At 39.4% G+C, this 25,672-nt stretch overlaps 1 protein-coding gene and 1 pseudogene across 1 annotated transcript; both read left to right on the forward strand.

Moving 5' to 3' along the window:
- Positions 1-1,668: 1,668 nt before the first annotated feature.
- LOC134628679 (pre-B-cell leukemia transcription factor 1-like) lies at positions 1,669-9,191 on the forward strand (annotated as a pseudogene).
- A 5,494-nt stretch (positions 9,192-14,685) lies between these two features.
- On the forward strand, positions 14,686-17,361 carry LOC134629769 (basement membrane-specific heparan sulfate proteoglycan core protein-like). Its single transcript, XM_063477287.1, has 7 exons — positions 14,686-14,884; positions 14,967-15,101; positions 15,694-15,866; positions 15,973-16,159; positions 16,251-16,430; positions 16,531-16,797; positions 16,893-17,361. Exons 1-7 carry the CDS (start codon positions 14,686-14,688, stop codon positions 16,895-16,897), a joined length of 1,146 nt encoding a protein of 381 aa, XP_063333357.1. The 3' UTR covers positions 16,898-17,361.
- Positions 17,362-25,672: the final 8,311 nt, after the last annotated feature.

Below are 25,672 nucleotides of genomic sequence, written 5' to 3' on the forward strand. Positions count from 1 at the left end.
CAGGTCTCGCTGTCGTTACCCACGTGAGCACTGAAGTCTCCCAGCAGGACAACAGAGTCTCCAGGTGGAGCACCTTCCAGCACCCCACCCAGGGACTCTAAGAAGGCTGGGTACTCTGAACTGCCACTCGGTGCATAAGCGCAGATGACAGTCAGGACCCGTTCCCCGACCCTAAGGCGCAGGGAACAAACCCTCTCATCCACCGGGAAAAACCCCAACGTACCGGCAGCAAGCCGAGGGGATATTAGAATACCCACCCCAGCCCGCTGCCTCTCACCAGGGGCAACTCCAGACTGAGACATAGTCCAGCCCCTCTCCAGGAGACTGGTTCCAGAGCCCAAGCCAGAGGTGAGCCCGACTATATCTACTTAATTGATCCCCGTGGGGAAATTACTCTCTCTGCATTTGACCCATTCACTCAGTAAAGCAATGGGCAGCCACTAAGCAGGCGCACCGGGGAGCAGTGTGTAGGGATGGTACCTTGCTCAGGGGTACCTCGTGGTAGCCGTTCAGTGGATTTGAACCTTCCAATCGTGGGGCCACCACTCTACCTACTTAGCTATTCCTGCCCCCTTTTGCCTAGTGCTTCGCCTGAGCCTTCACAAAGAACACTGCAGCATTTTCCAACAGCGAACAACTACGAATGAAAAATGTCTCTATGCGATCAATGAGTGCTATGGATGGTAACTTAAGAAAGCGGCGACCTGCCCCGGGGTACAGACTCCAAACATCTGCATACGCTGTTTATGGTGAAATTATGATTCTAATGCTTCCATTTAAGCCGATAAACAGAAGTAATAAAAGCCAGCAGTCCATGCCAAGACGGCCAAATTCACTGTGATTAAAAACAGTTATTTTTATTCGCGTTACAAGCGGAAATCGTCTTTTCCCCTGTTGTCTAACTTGACAGTGGGCAGTGCTGCTCCACGGCGTTTCCCTTGGAAGGGTGGTGGTACGCGCAAACAGGAATTACCAACAACAAATGATACAAACGTGGCTGTGGGGATCTTGGATCGAACCAGATGGATGAAGTTAATCGGGAATGAGCATGCTTACTGACCCTGTCGGTTTGCGCTTTTAATGAACGAGTAGGCATTTGGGGATAAAAGGAGAGCAGGCGAAGACGACGGCATGAGAAAGGCTCTCAGGTTACGAGATAGCCAGCTTTAACGTAATACACACAACTGTTTCACACAGTGGGAAAGTCATTTGGCGTATCTGTTTCGTTTTCTGTAGTATTTCATTGGCGTTTGAAAAAGAGACTGAGTATTCCAAAGCAGCAACGAGTTGGCGAGTTTGGCAATTGTTGTCATTTTGTTGCCAAGACCGCTCTCCATGTAAACAGCCTGCTTTCTTTCTCTTTGAGATTTTCACCCTCCAGACCCTGCTCATTAAAATAACAGAAAAAATATTTAGTGAGCTGTGCCCTCTCTTGCCAAAGAAAAAGATCATTAGTTAAGCTCATTAGTTAAGAGCTTTTGCCCCCCCCGCTATTATTTTGTCATAGTGAGTATCCTTGCTGCTGAGGCTACACAGCTCTTACCTTTCCGTTTTTGTGGGAAACCTTTCAGTTTGCTGTAAGTGCGGAAAGTTGGAGAAAGAACTTCATTTATAGCTATCCTCCTCCCATCTTTCCCTCCACATGGGTATAAGTGCCACATTGGAGGTATGGAGAACAGAGCCCACCAGATATCGTGTCATATTGGTTTAACTGGAGAGGAAGTGGATGAGCCACACGATAATAGGAAACGCCATAACAAGTGCCAACCGCTGCAGGACATCGGCGACATCCTCCAGCAGATCATGGCCATCACAGATGGGAGTCTGGATGAGGCCCAGGCCAGGTAATAACATAGGTACAACGTGAGAATTAGATTTGAGACACTGGATTGGAGGGATTCGGTATCCCTCCGAGTTGCATGGTGGTTCCACTTCGCACTCATCACACACTGAAACTACCAACCCCCAATACTGCTGAATCCTTTTGCACCTCAGAATATCTCCATCTTTATCCCATAGCCCAGACCAACAGGAGCCATCATCTCACTATAAATACAAAGCTGAGTTTGCAAGTCACCTGTGATTCATTGACCAACGTGGCAGTAATGCTAAATAATGACTAAATAAACCAGAGAAAAAATGAGAAAGGATTTGAACTGAGTAAGGAGTTCTTGATCTGAATATTTTTATTTGTTATATGACTGTATTCACCGTGTATCTGCTGTAATTTACTTATAAGATTGAGGGGACCCCTTCAACACACAGTGCCATTCATAAATCTTTAGAATACTGGACTTTGGCAGCAATCCATTAGCTCTTCCACCGTCTGAAACAAGCCATTTTAGCTCCTCTCCCTTTATTAGCTTCCAAAGACTTAGCATTTTCTAGCAAAAAAAAATAAAAACCAGAAGTACTCTGGTTTTGTCTTCTGGGTGTTTGTTTTACTGTGAATTTGCTGAAAAATGATCAGCATTGTTACTGCTTCTGTCACATGGCTGCAATTAGTCATAGCAAAAACTTTGCATCAGGCAGGTGACCGTGCAAAGTATGTCTGTGTTCTCACCTCTGATGGTTTATCAATAGAAGACTCCAGGGTCAAAGTTCATTTGTGGAAAATTGCTTTATCTGTTCGATAAGAGCATTTTTTATGGGTGTAAATGACTGATAATAACAAAGAATTGTTTTTTAATGCTGACTCTTTTGTCTTTCTGCCACATTCTATGATTTTCCATGAAAGGAAACATGCTTTAAATTGCCACAGAATGAAGTCTGCCGTCTTCAGCGAACTGTGTGAGACCAAAGAAAAGACAGGTAAGATGCATATGTAGCTTTCTTTCTATATTTATCAACCAGCAAAGACACATTGCATGCTAATACAAGACTTCTACTCTCATCCAATTCATTATAGGCTTAAAGTTGACTTTTTATTACATTTGAATGACTCTTGGTCAGTCAGTGTGTAAGGATAAGGGATTTAAACAAGACTGCAAATAAACTGCATCTCTTTTGAAGATTTAATTTGCTATTCATATCTTAGGTAGTGACTCACATGACATGACAGATGACACATCTGTGGCAGAGAGCGAGAGAGAGATTGGAGACACATAAGCAGGATGTACACTAGTTTATCTACATTTTCTCCCGTCCTCATGAAACTTGTCATTAATGCATCTCTCTTTCTCCCTCTCCTGCTCTTGTGCTCAGTGTGTCACACTCTATCCCCAACAGTTTGCCATGGTATTTTTCCAAAACTCATTCTCTGCTGGCTTTCTTGATGATTTTTGATGATGCTCTCCTCCAAATGCTCAGATGGTGAAAAGGCTAGAAGCACTACTGCAGGAGGAGCGTCATAACAACAGATGCTTTTGACTGAGAAATACATGGGAGCAACAGGATTGTCTAACTGGGGTGACTGACATTAGGAATCTGTGCCAGCGGTTGAGATGACGCAATGTTTAAATAGGTAATTGTTTATATGGAAGAAGAAAGATTGACTCAGTGACTTTAGACTCACAATAATACTCCTGCTTTTCTTATCCTGCATTTATTCCAATCTCATTTTGAATTTGCAGTAAGTGAACAAATCTATATTTAACTAGGCAGGAAAGATTCGTAATTTAATATCAGTCGACAACTTTTCCCTTGTTTAAAAAAAACCACCCCAAAAAAGTACAAACTGCACCGTACTCCTTGGTATTACCACAGTTAGCTTGGAAACAGGAAGCTTAAGGGTGGCAGCAAGAAGGATTCAGAGTTTCCAAGGTAAGTAGTTGTCTCACCTGCTTATTTTCAAACTAAGAGCCCAGATTCACAAAATTGGACATGAGGGGAAAATGAGGGCTGGAAAAGATGACATAAAGAAAGGCTAGTGTGTGTGTGTGTGTGTGTGTGTGCATATGTGTAACAAAAATAGTTTGGAAGAATTTGGAAACCAGCACAGAAGTGATCATATGCTTTCCAATAAGCTCATCTTAAGATAAGGAAATACTTTATTTATGTCGACATAGCAAGGTAATTAATTAAGAAATGTCTTTTATTTTCTCAAAAACACAGGATACTTCTTTTTACTATAGTTTTCCTGAGAGGTCCTAAGCTCACAACCTTCTGTATGACCAAGTCAGTGTAAACTGCACTAAGTTGTTTGAGATTTTGGAAAATACTGGCTTTTTGTTAAATAAAGATATTGACACCACTCTTATGCCTCACCAGTAAATTTTAGTGATACACCTGTCAATGTGGTAAAACAATAGTAACAATAATGACGTTTAAGTGTTGCGATGAATAACTATCCTTTTGGACTTTGTTAATCAAATGAACCAGCACGAATTCTTCTGTTAATCTTCTGTTATTTATCTGTTATTTTATGCTCTTTTTTACAGAGGTAGCTTAAATGAATGTGAGCAACACAAACTGAAAGTGAAACTTATAAAATATGAGAGGAAAATAGCGGGGCTGAGTTCAGAACTAGCAGCAGGATTATTGGAACAAAAAAGATCTTTTGGGGGCCGTCAAAAAAATGTGCACTTTGAAATGTGCTGTTAAATATTCATACTCCAGCTAGCTGTAGGATGCTTGCCTGTGTGCAGCTGTGGCTGTTAATAATAACCAACCAATTATATTGTATGAATTCTTAATCTTGTTTCTTTGGATCATATTAGTAATATGTGCCAGAATCCACAACTACAAACAGCAAATTATGTAAAGTATCATCAGGGAGCATCACAGAGGACGATAAATGAGCAGTGCGAAACAGAGAAAAACTGGGCGTGGGGATACTCTGATCTTCACTGTTTGTGATCTACTGGCTTTGGAGAAGCTCACACACACACATACATAGATACACTTCGGGTGGGCTACATTAGAAAAGTGTTAAATATTGCGTTTCTGGATTATATCTGATGTAGTTGTCAGTGTGGCACATCGGTCTGCTAATTGCTGTCTACTTATACTTTAATTATGCAATACTGAACATCTTAAAAATACTGGTGTATGAGACCAGTGTAGTACTAGTGCTCTACAGTAATACGGTTCACTGGTGTGCCTTATAAAGTGATCACAGCGTTGGTGTACTGCGGTGCGTTTGTCTAATTCCTGCAGAGGTTAAGCTGGATGTGAAGATGTGAAGGCTGTCATAGCACTTGTTAGACACTATGAATGGGAGATGCTACCTGAAACTGCCTGTAATTGCCGTCTGATTTGCATAACTGTGCGCATTAACAACCTCTCAAATGAGCTTTAATTTTTTTCACTGAGTGTTTTGATGCTCCTTAAGAGTTGGTGTTAATTAACTAACAGCATGTGGGTGAAGATGAGTGTGTGTGTGTTTGTGTCTCTTGCATTTTCTTTGCCTTGGACTTGATAAGATGGCATTGCTACCATAGCAACAGACACTAAGGTCTTTACCTTACAATATTAAGTGCCTTGAGGCAACTATTGTTGTGATTTGGCACTATATAAATCAAACTGAATTGAAACTATGCTTGCTCATAGGCGACTGATTGTTGGGGTCATCAGTTTAAAACTGTAGGGTCTTTGTCGTACAGTGTAAAGACTGCTGAGAACTGGTGTTGCATTGATGAAATTGAATTGAACCATGAAAGTGTTCTGTTGATGCAGCGTTGCTGGTTTGTGCTGGTTAATTTTTTTCTGCAACATTTGAATGCATTGCTTCACTATCATTACCACCTTAAAGCCATGCGGCTTAGAGGAGACTGACTAATCTTAATATTCTGATTTGACTAATCTTAAAAAGTTTGAATGTCTTTGGGGTTGATTGTACTGTTCATGCTGTTTTCTAAATCTACACAGCGGAGGCTGAAATTCTGATGGCAGTATTACACAACCAGGATAGGGAGTGATTCTCCCATTTTTTGTCAGCTCCTTTTGACTTGTTGTATCTACTTTCCCCCTTCTGTTTGCCACTGATTAAAAGATGCTCCACATTTTGAACATATTAAGATCTTATCAGTTCAAGTAGTTTTTAAATTCAGTACAAACTATTCAAAAATGTGTCAGAAAATGAAAAAATGAAGTATATTTGAAGAGTGTAGATGCTTGACATGCTGGATGTCTTGAACTTGATTGATTTATTTCGAATCTATTGTGGCCATAACAGTTTATATTCTCCTCTATAGCACTGAGTATCCAAGGTGTTCAACAAGAAGACCCTCCAGATGCTCAGATAATGCGACTGGATAATATGCTGTTAGCAGAGGGGGTTGCTGGTCCAGAGAAGGGTGGAGCCTCTGCAGCAGTGGTGGCCGCAGCAGCCGGAGGAACGCCTGATGATGGGAGCTTAGAACATGCGGACTACAAAGAGAAACTCTCTCAAATTCGAGAGATTTACCATGTGGAACTGGACAAATATGAGCAGGTGTGTTGTTAAGAGACTTCAGAGTGAACAGGCAAGGGTGTCGACTACACCATTTAAGTGTGTTAGAATTCTTGTCTTTGGCCTTCTTGGTCACATTCACGCCTGAACTCTTTGCCTTCATCACAATCAGGCTTGCAATTAATTCACCAGCCATGTGATCAACTTGCTGAGGGAGCAGTCCCGCACGCGGCCCATCTCATCCAAAGAGATTGAGCGAATGGTTTCAATCATCCACCGTAAGTTCAGGGCTATCCAGACGCAGTTAAAGCAGAGCACGTGTGAAGCTGTCATGATCCTACGTTCCAGGTTCCTGGATGCAAGGTTGGTTTTCATATTTATTTCCTTGCCTCATCTTTAAGTTTAGTCTTCAGGTGTCTGCCAGCATTTTTTTTTATTAAATAGTGTTTTATATATGTATTGCCATCAGACGGAAACGCAGGAACTTCAGCAAACAGGCAACAGAGATTTTGAATGAATATTTTTATTCCCATCTGGCCAACCCTTACCCTAATGAGGAAGTCAAGGAGGAGCTGGCCAAGAACTGCGGCATCACTGCTGCTCAGGTTAAGAAAGATCAGAGATAGCACTTGGTTTAATCTAAAGAAGCCAGCTGAATTTTCTGACTTGCTCCCTTTTCTTATCTTAATCCTCTCAGATAGCCAACTGGTTTGGAAACAAGAGGATTCGGTATAAGAAGAATATTGCAAAGTTCCAGGAGGAAGCTAACCTTTATGCTATGAAGACAGCGACAAGTGTGTCTTCGCTTTCCAGCCAAGCCAACTCTCCAGCTACGCCAAACTCAGGTATACACCCTCAAGGTTACCTTTCTCTAAATGAAAATGTGGAAACCCTCAGTAGATGTCCAGATGAAAAAAATGCAAATATTTATCACACTTTCAAAGAAGAGCCACCAGGTGTTTGTTTTTTTTAGATTATGGAAATGTGTGTGTGCAAATCTTTTCTTCATGCATGTGTGGAAAACGTTTTCTTCAAGTGTCCCCCTATGTGCCAACAGGAGGATACCCAGCAATATGTACCCCACCTGATGGGAGGCTTTGAGGAGTCACTGGAGGTGCTGTTCTTCATCCTCTCTGTCTCCATGTGAGTAGTTAGTCTAACACATTGCTGTTCTAGCCTCATCTGCTAGATGTAGAGTATGAAACAAGGTCAAAGAACAACCACTTGCTTTCTGCAGAGACCTCTATTTGTGTGTCCCAGGTGCTATAGCCACATTTTACCCATATTGCACTGCACTGGCGAGTTTGAACCCCTTTTAGGGGGTGCTCAAGAAGCCCCAGATTTCACTTTAACATGCCTGAAAATAACTGCAGTAGCCTAAAATTAGCAATAATCATGTATTTTAATTTTGTTTGTCATTTTATTTTAATGTTATATTCTAGAGCCTATTGGAGACGGTACAGGTTAGAACAAAAACAGGTTTAAATGTCTTGTGATCGTAACATAATGATTTTATCTGCCACACACACACATAAGCACTGGATTCTTCAATAGTGAAGCTTGTCATGAATAAATAAGACTTGTGCTGCTCACACAGACACTGGAAAAATCAGGGTGGCAATCAGACCCTGATTTTTCCAATGTAAATAATGCCACGTAATTGAATGTCATTTGCTGTTGACAATGCAATCAGCCATCCAACTAATTAGGCTGCTTTTGAAAGAAACATTATAACAGATATCCAGTTAATTTGACTTCTCCAGAGTTATGGAGGGCTGAATACTTTGGCCAGAAGCATTATTCATTTCCTTAACAAGTATTTTGTGACATAAAAGTCAAGTTACTAAAAGTAATTTATTAACTATTTATTAACTAATTTAGTAGCTATTCTTCTTTTATTAATGTATAAACTGGGAGCTGATTCCCCCCCCCCAAAGGTTTGATGTTAAAATCGTTCCTGCTGTGTCAGCTCCTGAATATTAACATTAGATTACAGACCAAGACTAAAAAGTCATCATCATCATAAAAATCGTAGCTCAAACTGAAACATCATTTTGTTACAAATGAATTCCGTATTTACTTTGTATAAAAATGGCTGTAATTTCCAAACAGTCAATGCAGTATATTTGTGAAACCTTGCAAAAAACAGCTGAAGTCTGCACTTCTCTGGCATTTTGTGTGTCATCGACCAAAAACGTACTTATAAATTTCACTAAAAGTGAAGCGTCAGCTGTAAACTAATAGTGGTTAAAGTCATGGCTATGGCTTTTTGTTGTATCAGAATTTATTTGTTTTATTTATTTATTTGAAAATTTATTGATTTTCATTTATTGACCGAACATTTAAACACACATAAGCAGGATTTTTAGATCATCTGTTTGAATGAGTGATAAGCTTATGTCATTTATGTCGCAGAGTGGCGTCTGCTGTCTGTCCCTTTGTTATTTACAAGAATCTTTACTCCTTCTACAGTATCGATTAGAATTTCATCATAGGTATTTTAGCTTAATGGGGAGCGATCAGTGATGTGTGTGATGGACTGTGAACCTGATGAGCTACTACGTCTGTAGTGAAAGTGAATGCAACAAAATAATAATACCCTGAGATTCACAGAAATATTTAGGAAAGTCCAGACTGACTGAATGTTCTTTTCATCAGGTTGAAGGAGGCTGAAGACACAGTCGCACATATCTCCCCTCACCCAGACCTCTAGGCGACGTGTGCTCTGTCACAACTGACAGTATACTATCCCTTCCCCACTAGGCCAGCGTCAAGTGGCGTCACAAACGAACACGGACAGATCTTCCCCAAAACTTTTCTTTTATTTGGATTTGTGGTGCATTTGTACACCTCTTTCTGGGATTCCTTTTTAACCTCTCACATTTTATTTGTGCTGACACTACTATCTTTTTAATGATAAAATGAAAATAACTTAAAAAAAAAAGGACTAGAGCCTGCATGTGGTGTTAAAACAGATGTGGACCTTTCATCTTAACGCTGTATTAATAAAGCAAAAGATGCATGTTGTTCTTTTTAGGTTTTGAAGCTATGATTGTATCTTTCTTTCTTTCTTTCTTTTTGTAAAAGCACATCACAAGACAAACATCACTTAACAAATAAAGCCGTTGTCATTCAACAAGTTTCTGTAGAGTTGCTTTGGACACAAACTTGGTATAATATGATTTAAATAAATTCAAATTCTCTCATCTTTAAACAGGTAATTATTTTTGCCTTAACTGTTATGAGGAAAGGGGATTGTGGTCTCATTCTAGAACATTCAGGGCTGCTTATGTACGCAATCCACTCTCCACACCACTAGAGGGCATTCACATGTCACTGCATCTAAATTGGCTTCTGGGGACTTTGTAACCAGGTCATGTATACTCACAAAATTTTATTGTCTCTTGGCGTCTCTTTTCTTTATTTATTCAGACTTAAAAAAAATTAAAAATTAAAAAAAAAGCCACTGTGGTGAATGTCAGCAAATCAAAGCCGAGTTTTATTCTTGGACATTCTTTGTATATAGATTTAAGACTAGTTTTGGTAATATGTTTTAAAATCATGAAATATATCCAGTGTTGGGAAGGTTACTTTTAAAATGTATTCCATTACAGAATACCGAATACATGCCCCAAAATGTATTCTGTAACGTATTCCGTTACGTTACTCAATGAGGGTAACGTATTCTGAATACTATGGAATACTTAATATATTATCATGCTGTTTACAACTACGTGAATGTACTATTGCTGTGATTTATTACTGTTACTGAAGGTCCGCGGCTCCGAACCGTAGTAAAGGGACATCTGGCTAATACGGTGGGTTCCGTGTCGGGCTCGTAGCTGAAAACTAGCTTTACTTTGTTGTCTGGGTCAACTTTGCGAGCGAGAGACAGAGAGAGGCGTTGAAAGACTGCTCCAACGGAACTTATTTTTTCCGGAGGAAAACACGAACACAGTGTACAGTTGAGTCTTAATAGCTTACTTACAAATGGGCTCGTCAGGCACTCTTCTTGGCTGCGGTGGTTATTATTATATTTACATGCTTCCAGCTCCCGTTTTTGCTCCGTGACAGCTCGGACTTTTCCTTTCTCTCCCTCCCTCGCTCACAGACACATAACGTGTATGGTAGTCCATTCTCCCTGCAGCACGGACTACACTGCCCATGAGGCTACATTCTTTAGGGCTATGCATGTAGCATTCTGCCTTTTAGCTTAGCACAACAACAACAAAAGCGCTCTCTCACCCAGGAAACACGCAGAGAGAGAGAGCGTCACCCTGTAACCATGGCAACCGTAACGCTGCCGCCTGGAACAACAGAGCGTAGCTGTCAAACAAACCCAAACAGTCCTGACCCGCGACAATATGAAACAGGAAAGTACCGCCGTGTAATCCATTTATTTCAACAAGGTAACTGTATTCTGAATACCACCTTTTTAAACGGTAACTGTAACGGAATACAGTTACTCATATTTTGTATTCTAAATACGTAACGGCGGTACATGTATTCCGTTACTCCCCAACACTGAATATATCTCTTATACACTACCAGTCAAAAGTTTGGACACACCTTTTCATTTAATGTTTTTTTTTTTTTTTTTTTTACTACTTTGTACAATGTAGATACTGAAGACTTCAAATATATGAAGTCTGAAAAAACTGATAAATAACTCAAAACTTGTGTTTTATATTTTAGATTCTTCAAAATAGCAGATGGCACAATCAGTTGTGCTGTGCAGAAGTCAGGTTGGTGCACAGCTAACAGCCCTGTTTGACAGCTGTTATAATTCATATTATGGCAAGAACCAATCAGCTAAGTAAAGACAAATGACAGTCCATCATTACTTTAAGAACTGAAGGTCAGTCAGTCTGGAAAATTGCTAAAACTTTTGAATGTGTCCCAAAGCGCAGTCGCAAAATCCATCAAGCGCTAAGACAAAACTGGCTCACATGAGCACCGCCCCAGGAAAGACCAAGAATCACCACCGCTGCTGTGGATAAATTCATCTGAGTAATCAGCTTCAGAAATTGCAAGTTCACAGCAACTCAGATTAGAGCCCAGATAAATGCCACTCAGAGTTCCAGTAGCAGACACATCTCTGCATCAGAGGATGTTCAGAGGAGAATGCGTGAATCAGGCCTTTATGGTCCAATAAATGCTAAGAAAACACCACTAAGGAAAAGCAACAAGCAGAAGAGAATTGTTTGGGCCAAGAAACACATAGACGAGTGGAAATCTGTGTTTTGGTCTGATGAGCCCAAGTTTGAGATCTTTGGTTCCACCTGCCGTGTCTTTGTGCGACGCAGAAAAGGTGAACTGATGGTCTCTACATGCAGGGTTTCTACCGTAAAGAATGGAGGAGGAGGTGTGATGCTGTGTGGGTGCTTTGCTGGTGACACTGTTGGGGATTTATTCAAAATTGAAGACAGATTGAACCAGCATGGCTACCAAAGCATCCTGCAGCAACATGCCATGCCATCAGGTTTGCATTCAGTTGGACCATCATGTATTTTTCAACAGGACAACCTCCAGGCTGTGTAAGGGCTAATTGACCAAGAGGGAGAGTGATGGTCTGGCCTCCACAGTAACCTGACCTAAACCTGATCAGGATGGTTTGGGATGAGATGGACCGCATAGTGAAGGCAGAAGGGCCAACAAATGCTCAGCATCTCTGGGAACTCCTAGAGGACTGTTGGAAAACCATGTCAGATGATTACCTCATGAAGCTCATCGAGGGAATACCAAGAGTGTGCAAAGCAGTAATCAAACCAAAGGGTGGCTATTTTGAAGAATCTAAAATATAAAACATTTTTGAGTTATTTAACACTTTTTAGTTTACTACATAATTCCAAATGTGTTCATTCATAGTTCTGATGCCTTCAGTGAGGATCTACAATGTAAATAGTCATAAAAAGAAAGAAAAACCATTAAATGAGAAAGTGTGTCCAAACTTTTGACTGGTAGTGTGTATGTCTGACAAGGATTTCAGTTGAACACATACAGGTTAGTAAAAAAGAAGTTGTGACTTCTTTGTGCCAAACTAAAGCATACTGATTGATTAACTGCAGAACTGAATTCACTGAAAAAGTGAATCAGACGTTCCCATATAACTGCAATGACATCATCCAGATCAGAACTGTATACTGATCACGGTTTTAAAGTTTTGGCTAATTTAATGTTCATTTCAAAACAGGAGAATGTTGTGAAAATGTCTTCTTCCAGGATTAGAAAATCAGTCCTCAAAAGACATTTGAGTAAGAGGACAAACTGATTAAGTTAGTGGGTGAGAGCTGCCAAGGTGGACTGTTGCTGTGGAGTATCTGATAATCAAGTGAGTGCTACACAGTGTAATCAATAATTTGTATGATAAATGATCATACTAATATGGTGGAATGTTAGTTTTTTAGTATTTAAGTAATTTAGTTACAGTAATTTGTTGATCTGCAAATATGTTACTCATTATTTGCTACATGGCATTTTATATTTTATGCAATAAAAACCGCCAGCTTATTATTCCAACAGTAGTTCTATTAGAGTTATATATTAAAATGTTGATATGAGCTTATCTAATATGACGACAATAATGTTCTTATGAGTGATATCTGGTGACATTGCACATAAATGGCTGTCTTTATCTGCAGACAGTACAAAAACAAGGGCAGCTCTGTTTTCACAGTCCTGAAAAATCAGTTTCATCAGCCACTATCACCAAGCTCACCAATCAATACAGACACATGGAGGCTTTTCACTGCAGGAATGTTATTTTCTTGGAAAGCAGAATAATCCTCTAAAGCACAGCCGTAAAATCACAGTCCTCCTGTAGTTCGACAGACTTATAAATAATTACGCAGTCACTAAATCTAATTTCGGTGCTTTTCCCCATATATCTCCTGCAAGTTCAGTGCTTGTCAACTTTGTGAAATTAGTTGTTTTAGTTGGCGTGGTTTTGGTTCAAAAGACATATCATTCAGGTCACCAGAATCAGAAAATAATTAACTGAAAAAGATTGCAAAAATATAACCGTTTAATAGCTAACTGGCATTTGTAGAGGATATTTGAATAGGGAATGGGGTTGGTAAGGGGTTAAAGGTTGAAAGTGATAAGAGGCAGAAAGACAGACAGTGAGGTTGCACAGCAGAGAAAGTTAGTCTGCTCTGTGTTCATCATGGATTTATCACGTGGGGCTCTGATCCTGTTCTCTCTAATATACTCAGGTGAGTCATTTCATTTGATTTAATGAAAGAGGAGAAAGGCATTTGTTGGAAGATGGCAACACAGTGTCTGTTTAAGTACTTCAAAGGCCTAACTGAAACAAGATTGAACCCACTGGAATAAAAATACCTGCAAGATTCACTGGGGATTATTCACAGACTGCAGTAGTTCCCATTGGAACTACTCTGTACGATAAAAGTACTTTCTAACCAAAATACTGAAAGGCATTAACTGTTGAAACAGACTTTTTTCTCCCCAGACTTAAATATAAGGGGCAGCTGTCTCAAACTCCACATGTGATTTAGATAAATTAAACACGTCTAACAATGTTCTGATGTTATTCAGCAAAGTCTTCATTGAGAAAAAAACCTCATCTTTTGTACATTGTTGTTTCGTCATCGACTGCCTGTTCAATCTGAGTATTTGTTCGGGTTGTTTGCTTTGGGCTCGCGTTTGTGTACTCTGTGTTTTACCCAGATGTGTCAAAAGGTTCACAAAGACGTACGTGTATTCTTGCACGCAGTATAAAATTCAAAAGATTTTATTTACATTTTAAAAAAATATAAAAAGTATTCAAACTCAGTTCCTAGAAAAATGCAAGAATGAAGAATTGAAATAAGCCATTACTTAAGTTGAGCAGTAAAATGAACATGACAGATAATCTGCACTTTATAAATGCACTTTATATTAGTTTGGATGACTTAATAATAATAATTAATAATTCACACAAAGTGACTATAAATAACTTGGTTTATTATTTGAATTTTGTAATAAAATCTAGAGCTTTTTGCAATATACTGACACTACATGAAAAGCTAGTATAGCTACAGGAACAGCAATTTAATTAACACTGAATGGCAACTGTGAACATGAACACTGGCCAGGAGTCATTAAACTCTACAGTAACCTCAGTGACCTGTTGCTAATATGATCTTAAAGCAGCACAAACACTGCAACCTACATTTAACGTCCAAGCCAATTATTTCCTAAATAGAATATAACTGAATTAACAATGAAAGCACTATTATGTTTATATTCTGAGAAAAAAGACTGCCTGAACAATAAGTCATTGTAGATTCATTACTTAAAATACTCAAAATAATAAATAAAGTGTGTGGCCACAAAGTTTATTTAATTAAAGTATGTATTTACTATGCGTGCTGATAGTTGTGTTTCTCTGTGCAGTGGCTGGTCAGGCTCCTGTCATCTCAGTGGAGCCACGAGCTGCTACTGTGCGCAAAGGAGAGTCTGTCAGTTTTAGGTGCGATGCAAAACTGACAGGCTCTAACCCACGGCCACTCGAGGTACAGTGGAAGAAGGCCAACAACCAAGCATTACCAGGTCAGGACAGACAACATGTTAAAACAATCACTGTTGTACAGCATTTGTAAGGTCTAACTTAAGTCTCCCTGTTTCCCTCTAGATAACGTAAAAGTCGGTCCTGATGGGTCTGTGCTCACGGTTGCTAGCGCTGTACCTGGAAACCACGGGCAGTACCGCTGTATGGTATCCTCCGCTGCCGGCCGCAGCACTGCCAGCGTTATGCTGACCGTCAAATGTGAGCTTGTATTCAAAATCCAGTTTTTCCCAACTGTGCAAAACCAGAAAGCGTGGGTTCCCTGGAAACACATTTTATATGCAGATGTTTTCAATGACACATAACCCTGTAAAAATTTACTATAACTTTTGTTAATGAAGGGTAAATTAGTATTTAATGAAACTTTAGGAAAAAATTAATGTTAAAAACCAAATGTTTAGGGTTTCACTGAGTAAAATGACCGGTGCTGGTGGTGAGATCAGACAGCGTTGGGACCCGACGCTGGAAACAGTAGCTATGGTAACCGCTATCTCCACAAATTCTCTCAAAGATACGCCATGATTTTCTTCCCAAATTAGTTTAAGCCCTGCTATTAAATTCTATGTAACATTATATTGAAATGTGTGCTGGTTCTTTTAAAGGAACCAAAGCAGAACTGGTTCTGCACTGGCACCAACATCATATAGGAGCAAACTATGTATTACAGTGCTGTAGGCATACATAACCAACTGTTTGCTGTCAGTCTTTTGTAAAAGATAAAAAAAAGAAAAAAAGAAAAAAAGGCATATTTAGAGTTTTCAGCATGTGTAGTGTATCCCTTTCTTGCTTTTAGACGCACCTAAAGTACGACTAACACCTTCGGGGCCGCTGAGAGTCAGGAAAGGTGAGGCTGTGTCGGTGGAATGCCGTGCCCAAGGCAGGCCAAATCCCACGCTGTCCTGGAAACGCCAAGGCTCCACCCTGAAGCTGGTTACCGCTGAAGAAAATGATGTCAACACCATCAAGGTGAAATACTAACTTGTGCTCAAGTTTTGGTTAAATTGATTTTCACATTTAGGATAGAAAAATAGTTCAAATGAATGAAAAAGAAAATAATATTCTGTTTTCTTAGTTTCCTGCGATACATCCAGATGACTCGGGAGTTTATATTTGCCTCGCTGAAAACACTGAGGGGATGACTGAGGCCAAAATTGAAATCATTGTTGAGAGGGAGCCCGGATCGCCGGTAGCTTCAGTGACCCCTACTGAAATTACAGCAGTGGAGGGACATACAGTCACAATAGAGTGTCAGGCCAGTGGTAAGATGCCTATAATGCTCATATTTTAGATGGCTCATAATTCTGCTTCTCAGTTTTCATTCTGCCCTTCAAATTTGGTCTTTCCTTTTAGGTTCCCCTCCTCCTGTTATCACCTGGTCCAAGCTACGAGCTCCACTGCCATGGAAACACACAGTTAATGGTGGAGTTCTAACACTAACCAGCGTGGGGCGCCAAGACTCGGGACAATACATCTGTAACGCGACTAACATACATGGCTACAGTGAAGCTTACTCAGATATGGAGGTGGAGAGTGAGTGGACATAAGGATATTTAAACACAGATCCCACACATCCAGAGTCCTTGCCACTGCTCATGGTAAGCAAAATTGTATCTTTCTTCTCTCCACACAGCACCCCCATACACCACCATCCTACCCGATCAGGTGAGGCTCCAACCCGGAGATGCACTGCAGTTGCAATGCCTTGCCCACGGCACTCATCCCATTCAGTTCACATGGAGTCGGGTGGGCCGGCCCAGCCTGTCCCCCGCTGCAGAGCTCACAAATGACGGAAAGCTCCTGATAGCCAAAGTTAAACAAAGCGACAGTGGAACATACAAATGTGTGGCCACAAACCACATTGGCTCCACTGAGGCTACAACCAGAGTGATCATAAGAGGTGAGCTGAGTTTAAAGTGAGCAGTTTCATGACTACAAATGATCTCTTTCTTTTAGATTCTAATGCTATCATGCTTTTTTTTGTTTTGTTTGCAGCTTAAGAAACCCCAGCGTGTCTCGTTGGTAAACATCTATGCAGTGCTTACACCTTGTGCAAGAATGGATCGTAATGCTGATGACGCTCTGGCGTTTAATTCAAAGAAACCAGAGAAAATATTTAATAGATTCATCTACATTGATGTTTGATTAAGCAAAATATGCTGAGATTTAAACACTTGGTATTACTAGGCATGTTGGGTTAATTTTCATATTTTGCAGAAATTTTTTACTCCTACTATTGTTGTTGTCTCGTATCAGCTTTCAGGAAGCTTTTACTGGAACTCGGCATCGACTGACAGCTAACAGCATGTATGTGTGGGAGTTTTTTCTTCCAGTGGAATGCATCTGCACACTGTTCTCCTCCCTTCTTGTCATCTGCTTAGCTTACACTGTCAAAATGCAACGATACAAGATAGAAACGTTCCTGATCTAATGTACAAAACATTATAAAAGCCTTTGTTAAGAATCAAATCACTGTATACCATATTAAACAAAATTGTCTAATCTGTATTAGAAGAAATATTTTTTTTCTGAAGTGTACTTATATTAGGACTATGCACGTTTTGAGCTATAATAATGCAATCATAAACAGTTAAACCACTCATTTGATATCCATGTTTTTAAAAATTGCTTGTAAAAATGACTTAGGGTGCCTTCTGAAGGGGGAAAACATACAAGCGCGAAACCACATGGGAGGAAATATATTTCAGATTCAGATCCACAAATGACAAAAAATACCAAAATGCACAGAAAAAATAGCTGAAAAAAACCCCCAAACTAAAATTACAACCTAGCAGCTGTGCAGTCCGTTCACATCTGTGTGTCTCCAGACTCATACTATATGTAGTGTGGAAGAAATTTCATAAGTAGGTATCAAAGATGTCATCAATTCATAACCGACCAAATATGAAATCTGGTCATCTTCCATTACAGAGTTTAAACATTTAATAATGTTCAGTAACGTGTTTTTTTTCCTTCATAGTATTACGAAGTTGGAGAGAGACGGACTTTTAACATTTTAAAACATGAAATGTCTTCACGTCATTATTTGTTCTTTGAGCCACTTGACCAGTGGCACAGATTTGTCATAATTAGCATATGAATTCTCACGAGTCTGGGCCAAGAATGTGTTTTTGTGATGTCACACGGTCGTGACCTTTGCTTGCTGAATTCCCGTCAGTTTAGATTTGTGTCCAGATCTAAAGAGCTTCCCACAGTTGTTTCAGTGATGCCATGGTCATGAGTTTAAAAAGAATGAGCATGCAACTATATAAAAAAATGCTCTCAGCAATGACAGCATGACTATTGCATCCCCTTTTTTCTGGGACCTAAGAGGAAGTGACAATGTGCTTAATTTGGACATCACATGAACAGTCTTTTATTTTAATTCTAAAATTGTTACTTTAATTTTTGATATTAATATATAAAAAAGTAAAAAAATATAAATTTTCAACATGTGTTAGCAACATTTATGCAAAAAACATGCTCATTTTTATATCTGAGCATCTGTAATTGTGAGCAGCTGCATGTTGGGATAACTAGTCAACTATTTTATTTTTACCTATTGTCAATTACAAAATCAGTTCCTGAAAAAAAAACTACATTTGACCCTTTCAATTCAGATTAGTTTGTCACAGCACATTGAGCTTGTGTTAAAGTGTAATTGCAAGACCAACTGTAAGTAGACCTTTGAGTCTGGACTCAAAGTTTCTAAGTTGCCACGAGGTCATATTGTGTCACTGACTCCCTTGTGCATCATGGAGCATTTCCAGGGAAGCATATTTGTTTATGTGCTTTTTTCTGCTTGTATTTCCCCTTTTGGAATGCTTGGCAGTTTTTCAGTATTCTGGAGTTTTGGGCTTGTTCGCTTTCATTTTGTATTTTCACTTGTGTATGTTTCAGCACTAATAGTGCGAGTTACAGAAGAAAATGTTATAATAGCAGCACCTTGCTTTTGAAAAATTGTGAAACCCAAGGTTTTCACGTAACTCCCCAAACACAAGGTTTTCATGTCATCATTTTGGCATGAGATTGCCTTGTGACCATGGTATCACTTCCCAGTCACTTCCTTGACCACATGGTGGCAGTATGTGGAATTACTGCACATACATTTCCATTAGGGCAATTAAGAGCAACCCGAGGCCTCGCACCCTTAGCCAAAGGAGTGCCAGGTGATGCACTGCACTATCACAGTATTAATTTCCGTATGGCTACAAGAAGACAGCTTGATCATGGCAGTGCTTTGTGTACAGAAGGACTGCCACTCCCTGTTGAACAAAGAGCTGTGTGTTCAAACAAATGTTGCAAAAGGATGCATCAGTGGTTGCGCTGTTATAAAAACGTTAAAGCAGCTCTGGCGTAATGAGGTGTTAGGTCGACATTTAGGGTTTGCAGCTGCAGCACAAGGTTGAGCAGTGAGCTACCATTTCCAAAACTGTTGCCAGAATCAACTCTATATCTGCTGCACGCGATTGTGGGTTCCCTCGTAAAAACGCCCAGCCTCTGTGGCGTAACAGGCGTATACCCCGATAGTGATAGTTTCTCTCCTGATCTTTATAAGCTTCTTCAAAGCTGGGGAGGAAACATCTGCCCTCTATCACCTCATTCCGCCCCCTCACTTCACAGAGAGGCCAAGGGAGGGAATATGAAGAAGACAAAATAAAAGCAATAAACATGATAGCTGAGGAAGACTTTTTTCCCCCAATACAGGCTGATAAAGATTCATTTAGGTGGAAAAGAGGAGAAGACGTCTTTAGTGAAATAGTGCAAACTCTGATAGTGCAAACTCTCTATTAAATCTAATCCCTGTCTTTCTCTGTATATCTTTGTATGCATGTTAAATAGACATAGACACATTTTATGTAATGGATCCTGATATAAACAGAGAAGTTCATAGGGCTCCAGCTGACGTCCCACCAAAGTGATGTGCGCACACATTCAAACAGAGAGTTTGTCACAATTTAAGAAGCATCAGATTGGTTTACATTCGAGGAGGCTTGGACAGGCGTCCTACGTCTATCCTGGACCACACATTGCTTATGCTAGGTTTAAGAGGTGAGTAGAGGATAAAACAAAATGGTTATAGCAGTGCACACAGAGAAGAAAACACACCCAAATATTAGTTTTCCTTTCAACAGTAAGAAATGTGACTGGTTTTGGATGGAGAAATGTAATCTTCCAGCTGTAAATCCCTCTCATTCAGGAAGGAACATGAAGAACAGGAGAGGAAATAATAGGTGGAAAAGGGGCGCCTGGCAAGTTTGTTGCTAGGGTTTCCCTCCGGTGAACCTGGATAAGCTGTAAAGTGGCTGCAGTTAGCAGGAAAAGGAAAAAAAATAAACAAAAAACATTTTCTTTAGGGCATAGGAAGGCCGACTAATGTGCCGATAATGAATGGAGTTCCTGTACAGTATTGGCTCCAGAGCTAGGATGAATACCAGTGCGCAGACTAACAAACGCTGTCTGATCTCACTTAGTGTCAATAAGACATTCCTGTTTGTACAACAGGATGTTACAACAATATACTGTGTGTGCTAATCTCACTAAATCATCTTGTATAAATGAAGTGAAATGTTTTCTGAGGAAAAATCAGTAATCCCTGTTGAGAGACTTCTCCTGTAAACTGCATAATAATTCTTTATTTTTTTTTCTGATCCAGATGAATGATATATGAATTTGTTGAGTTGTTCGATGTGTGATCCATTATATTTTTACCTGCTCAGGTTGTGTTTTATTGACCTTGGTGTTAGAACAGTAAAGCTGTGAAAACACAAGTGCGTTAGGCTGCTGTGTTGTTGACTATCACCATGTTAGCACTTGCAGAAGCATGAAAAGTGTTGCTCTGCCTGTGCAGGAAATGTCAAGTTGTCTTGATAATAATGCTTATCAGAAGCAAATTATCACTTACCATATAAATATTGAGAACAGAAATGAGGTCTGATCAAGTAATGATTAGAATTAATATCAGTGACTGTGTTATTTAATTTGAAAATGCAATTGGTAAACACCATCAGCATCTAAAATATCTCTACGCAGCATGTAGAGATGGGAATTAATAAGAATTTAGTGATTCTGATTCCATTATAAAAATTACTTATTGATTCAACCCCTTAGCAATTCTCTTATAGTCTCACTGGTTTCTGCTTTGACAGTCACCACCATTGCTAAGCAGCATATCAAAAACATTACATTTGTACAAATTGATTGCATGCTGTGTTGATGTTTGTGCATGTTGCTGGTGTTTAGTTCGTAATAAATATTACACAAGCACTCCCAGGAGAAAGTAATTAATTATACTACTCGTTACATTACTTTCATGTTATTTCATGTAAAATAACCGAAACACTCATAATATTGAAAATTACCATTTAACAACATAAACCTGAGGCTACAGCCCTGCACACCAACACAAACCCCTATCCTAATGACGACACACATATGACCTTTCTATTAGTATTTAGGTATGAACAAAGCAAAGTCTTAAACAAGCACTAAGAGACTTTCGAGCACTCACTGTAGTGATTCTATTCTGTAGAAATACAAACAGGTAGAAACAGATTCAGCAACCTGACTGCTCATCAGTTTGTTACCCGTTGAAGTTCAGGTCTAACTGCTTAGCTGGGGTCGGCATTCACTCGGGGTGTTGGCTAGCTTAGTGTTAGCATGCTGTTTGGCTAGCTTAGCATTAGAAAGCTGTCTGTGCGCATGCTTGCAATAAGGCAACGTTGCATTTAGTAGATTGCAGCTGTTTCTGTCCTGGATGCAGTTTGCACTTTATGATCACACTCTTATCATTTTGTGCACTAAAAATACATAATGTCATAATAAGTTATGTCCATATCACGCTGTAGACTGTGCTGCTATTTTCATTTGCTATTTGACACAAAACTGAACACACGCTGATTTAAGTGTGAGCACAACTGGAACTAATAAGTGGGATCAGCAGGCAAGCAGACTAACAATTCCAAGGAAATGGACTACTGGGAACCAGTTCTCTACAAGAACTAGTTCTTGATTACCATCCCTACAAAGCAGTTTAATCCAACCAATTTAGAAAAGGTACTAATACATTTTAAGGATAGTTTATATTCAAGAGTGTGTGCTTATTTAGAGGTACAGCAGAAGGGAGAGCAGGTCATCTACTGATCAGAAGGTTGGTGGGTCAATCCCTGGATGCTTCAGTCTGCATGCCAAAAAATCCATGAGCAAGATAATTAAACCACGAGTCCTGAGTTGAGTGTGAATGTTGAATAGAAAACAATCAGATATTTTTAAAAAGTGTTTGAATGAATGAATGTGTGTGAAAGGTTGAATGAGACACGTTGTATAAAGTGAAGTGACATGCTTGGAAGTCTGTGGTAGTGAGTGCCATCTGCTTTGCTGTTGTCTGCTGGGGAACAGCAGGGAACATCATCAGTGCCAGAGATGCCAGCAGGATCAACACACTAATCCACATGACTGGAACCATCACTGGTTAGAATTTTGAGGCATTTGTGAGGGACAGGAGGTGAGGGACAGTATGTCACAAACTGCTCTCCATCATGGAACACCCAGCTCACCCACTCCAGCCCACACTACTGAGGTGGCGGAGCTCCTTCTCCCTCAGACTAATTCAAGCCTGCTTCAGGAAATCAATCCTGTTCACTCCTTCCATTATCCACCTGTCACAGAACAAAAACACCAGTCAGGCACATGATTTCCCACGTATTTCTGTATTCTCTCTGTCACAGTATAAGGCCCGTACTGTGCAACTGTGGCCTATTTACTTTCATTTTGTTGTTAATTTGTTGCTTATTAAAGTAGAAAAGTGGCATATAAGAACCAGTCCACTTACTATTGTAATTTCAAGCCATCAGTAGCCTTTTTTTTGTAGATCTGTTGACTTTTTGGGGCTCATAGTGTGCAGAAATGATTATTTAGCAAATTTAAAAAAAATCGTGTATGTTAAAGTCCTCTTAGTGAGTAACTAGGTGAATGAAGCCTAGAGAACACATACTCTACTAAACTTTTTTAATGTTATGTAATGTTTTGGTTTTCTCTCACGGATCTTATCAGCTTTGGTTTCAAGAGGAGGCGATCGTTTGTAGGGATAAAAGTTTTAACGAACAGGCTGTACAGTAGCTGCAAAGGACTATAAAGTGCAATGCTGTTACTCTGAATAATGACTAATAGTTTAATTTGCATCCCAATTTGCATGTGCCCTGTCTCTATCCACACTTCTCAGCTTTTAGTGCTTTCTGTTCTCGGTTTTAGAAGTGTTTTTGCATTTCAGTCACCCCACATTCAGACTTAAGACCGACAAGACCTACGTGCACATCTCTGAGATCTGCTTTAATCATTTTACTAGTAAAGCAAATAGCACTGATGGTTGTTAATGCTTGACCAAGATGTGATTCCACTCTGTTTAATCATAAAGAGTAAAAATAATCACCCATGATTTAGTCATCCAGTTTACTTAGTCAAGGAAAAGACTTCAGTAAATACTGTGCAATAACACAGAAAACACATGTCTGTATTAGTTGAAAGAAGATGAATTATAATCCGTCTTTTACACTAGATTATATTTGTTGAAGAGATTTAACACTGTGGCAACCATAGGTGGGTGTAACACAAAATGAGACCGCTGTTGTCAGCAGCAGCCAGCAGTGGTTTAAATTAAAGCACAACCAGTTCCTTGCGGCTGCGCTTTAAAGCTGGTGCTGGTGCTCTTTGCTCCGTAAATACGAACCGGTGTCAAGGCAACCCGTGATCGCGACCTTTGCCTCTTCATTTGAGACTCTAACCACATAAAAGGTCTTCTCAATCGCATAAAATTTGACAACACTTCGTTCTGCATAGCAATAACTTGGCTAAACCTTTGCGTGTGCAGTGGGAGATCGAACACAAACATTACTGCAGAACCTTTACCACAACTGTGTGTATATTTGTGTGCGTATGTGTCAGTATACCTTGCCTCCTTTCACTTGCGTCTGTGGCGCTTAAAGGAAACCACAGATGTGAAAAAAAGTTGTTGCACTTCTGGTTAAAAATACAGGGTATAAAAGCAAAAGAAGTGGAGGCACACAGAATGATGGTCACAGTCAGTGTGAAACGACGTGTACGGTACATTACATGCTTTCATACTTGTACTTGTCCAATTCAGCAACATTCAGGTAAACAAGTTTGTGTCTAAGACAGAAATAACCCTTTTTAAAATCACTACAAAGCACTTTGTAAATTGATCTGATTATTGAGTGTAATGCAACACTAAAATCAGAACTGAATGGAATCTGCTATTTTCTTTGCAATCACTGTTACTGCTATTATTAGAATAGCTACCATTAAAGTAATGGCTATGCACTGAACTACCATCTACAATACTGACACCTAAAATAACAAGTTTATTTGCCCATAACAGGTAACGTTACAGTATTTAAACCAAACTTTTTATAATGTGTAACAACTTGCACAGTCTTATTAGCCCTAAAGTTAAGGCTCACATTAGCTTGAACTATTCCTGACTTTACTCAGGTTTCATGCAGCGGTGCTTTTTTTTATTTTTTATTTTTTTATTATTACAAAGCTACTTTTGGCAGCTGCCTTTTTCACAAGTTGGCACAGTGGGTAACTTTGCATGTTTGATGTGGCTGATTTTTTTTTTTTTTTTTAAGCCTGATGCCCTTTCTGGCACATTGTTAGCTGAGCACTACAATATGGAACCACTTTTTAAAAACCATACAACTATAAGCCTCATAAACAGAAGACAAACTTAGACACACTTGGTCTAACGGTACTGTGGACTGATGGGAAATAAAAAAAAAAAAATGGGCTATGTGTCTCAGGATGTAAACAGCAACTGCAGCTATATGATTATGATCTATTTGCTCTGTTTCAATATGGAAAGATCCCGTGTGTGCTTGCATCTGTGTGTGTCTGTGTGTGTGAGTAAGTGGACACCGTTATAAAATTTCCACAGGAAACTTTCCACCACACCACTGTGATGTAAGACTCGAGCAGCTTCTACTTTCAGACTGCATGGCAGTGAATTCTGCTTTGACCCTAAATGCCTGCTGATACTTTCTTTTATTTAAAATTTGTGATCAGCATATAAGATATGTTTCAGAGATATGTTTTTAAAATACAACTCTCCCATCACCATGAGTGAGCTGCCAAAGCTTTCAAACCCCTACTTTATGATACTTATGATACTTTTTATTTTTCAGTTATAGCGACTGCAGACCAAATTTCAAGCTTCTCCATTTTGCAAGTCAGGATTTCCTGACAAAATTTAAATGAATTAAAACTTTATTTTCATATTCATCTGCCTGCTTATCTAGATTTCTGTGTCAGTAAACCACACTTGCTAAGTTTATGCAGTTGTCATGGAGATGACCAAGCTCTTCTTAAGGTTTTGGTTCTCAAAAACCAGAGGGTGATGTCGCAATGGCTACTTCTGTCTTTTACATACATCTATGCACATATCCTTCATAAAGGCAAATACAATTTTATATTTAAAATAAAGTTTAGTTAACATCTTCTATTTATTGCTCATGTTGCACTTTGGTTTTCTTTCACAATCAAGCTGTTAATTAATCAATCATTTAAGCATGACAAAAGGCTATTAAAGCTGCTCTGATCAAATGGCTCTGGCTTAATATTAAAGGGTTACACATTCCCAAAGCTTCCTTCATTGCTACAAGAAATGTTAGCTTCCTTTAGCTAGTGCTTTGGGGATTTTGGTTCTAATCACTTTGCAAAATTTGTCACCCAAGTTTTACACCTACTCACCAAATGTGAGA

Source organism: Pelmatolapia mariae, linkage group LG6, assembly GCF_036321145.2.
Source record: "Pelmatolapia mariae isolate MD_Pm_ZW linkage group LG6, Pm_UMD_F_2, whole genome shotgun sequence".
Classification (NCBI taxonomy): domain Eukaryota; kingdom Metazoa; phylum Chordata; class Actinopteri; order Cichliformes; family Cichlidae; genus Pelmatolapia; species Pelmatolapia mariae.

Excerpts from the sequence above, each read along its gene's own strand:
- LOC134629769 (XM_063477287.1), top strand. The coding sequence starts at position 14,686 with ATGTATTTACTATGCGTGCTGATAGTTGTGTTTCTCTGTGCAGTGGCT. Across the intron at positions 14,885-14,966 it reads CAACAACCAAGCATTACCAG|ATAACGTAAAAGTCGGTCCT; the intron begins GTCAGGACAGAC and ends GTTTCCCTCTAG. Across the intron at positions 15,867-15,972 it reads ATGATGTCAACACCATCAAG|TTTCCTGCGATACATCCAGA; the intron begins GTGAAATACTAA and ends CTGTTTTCTTAG.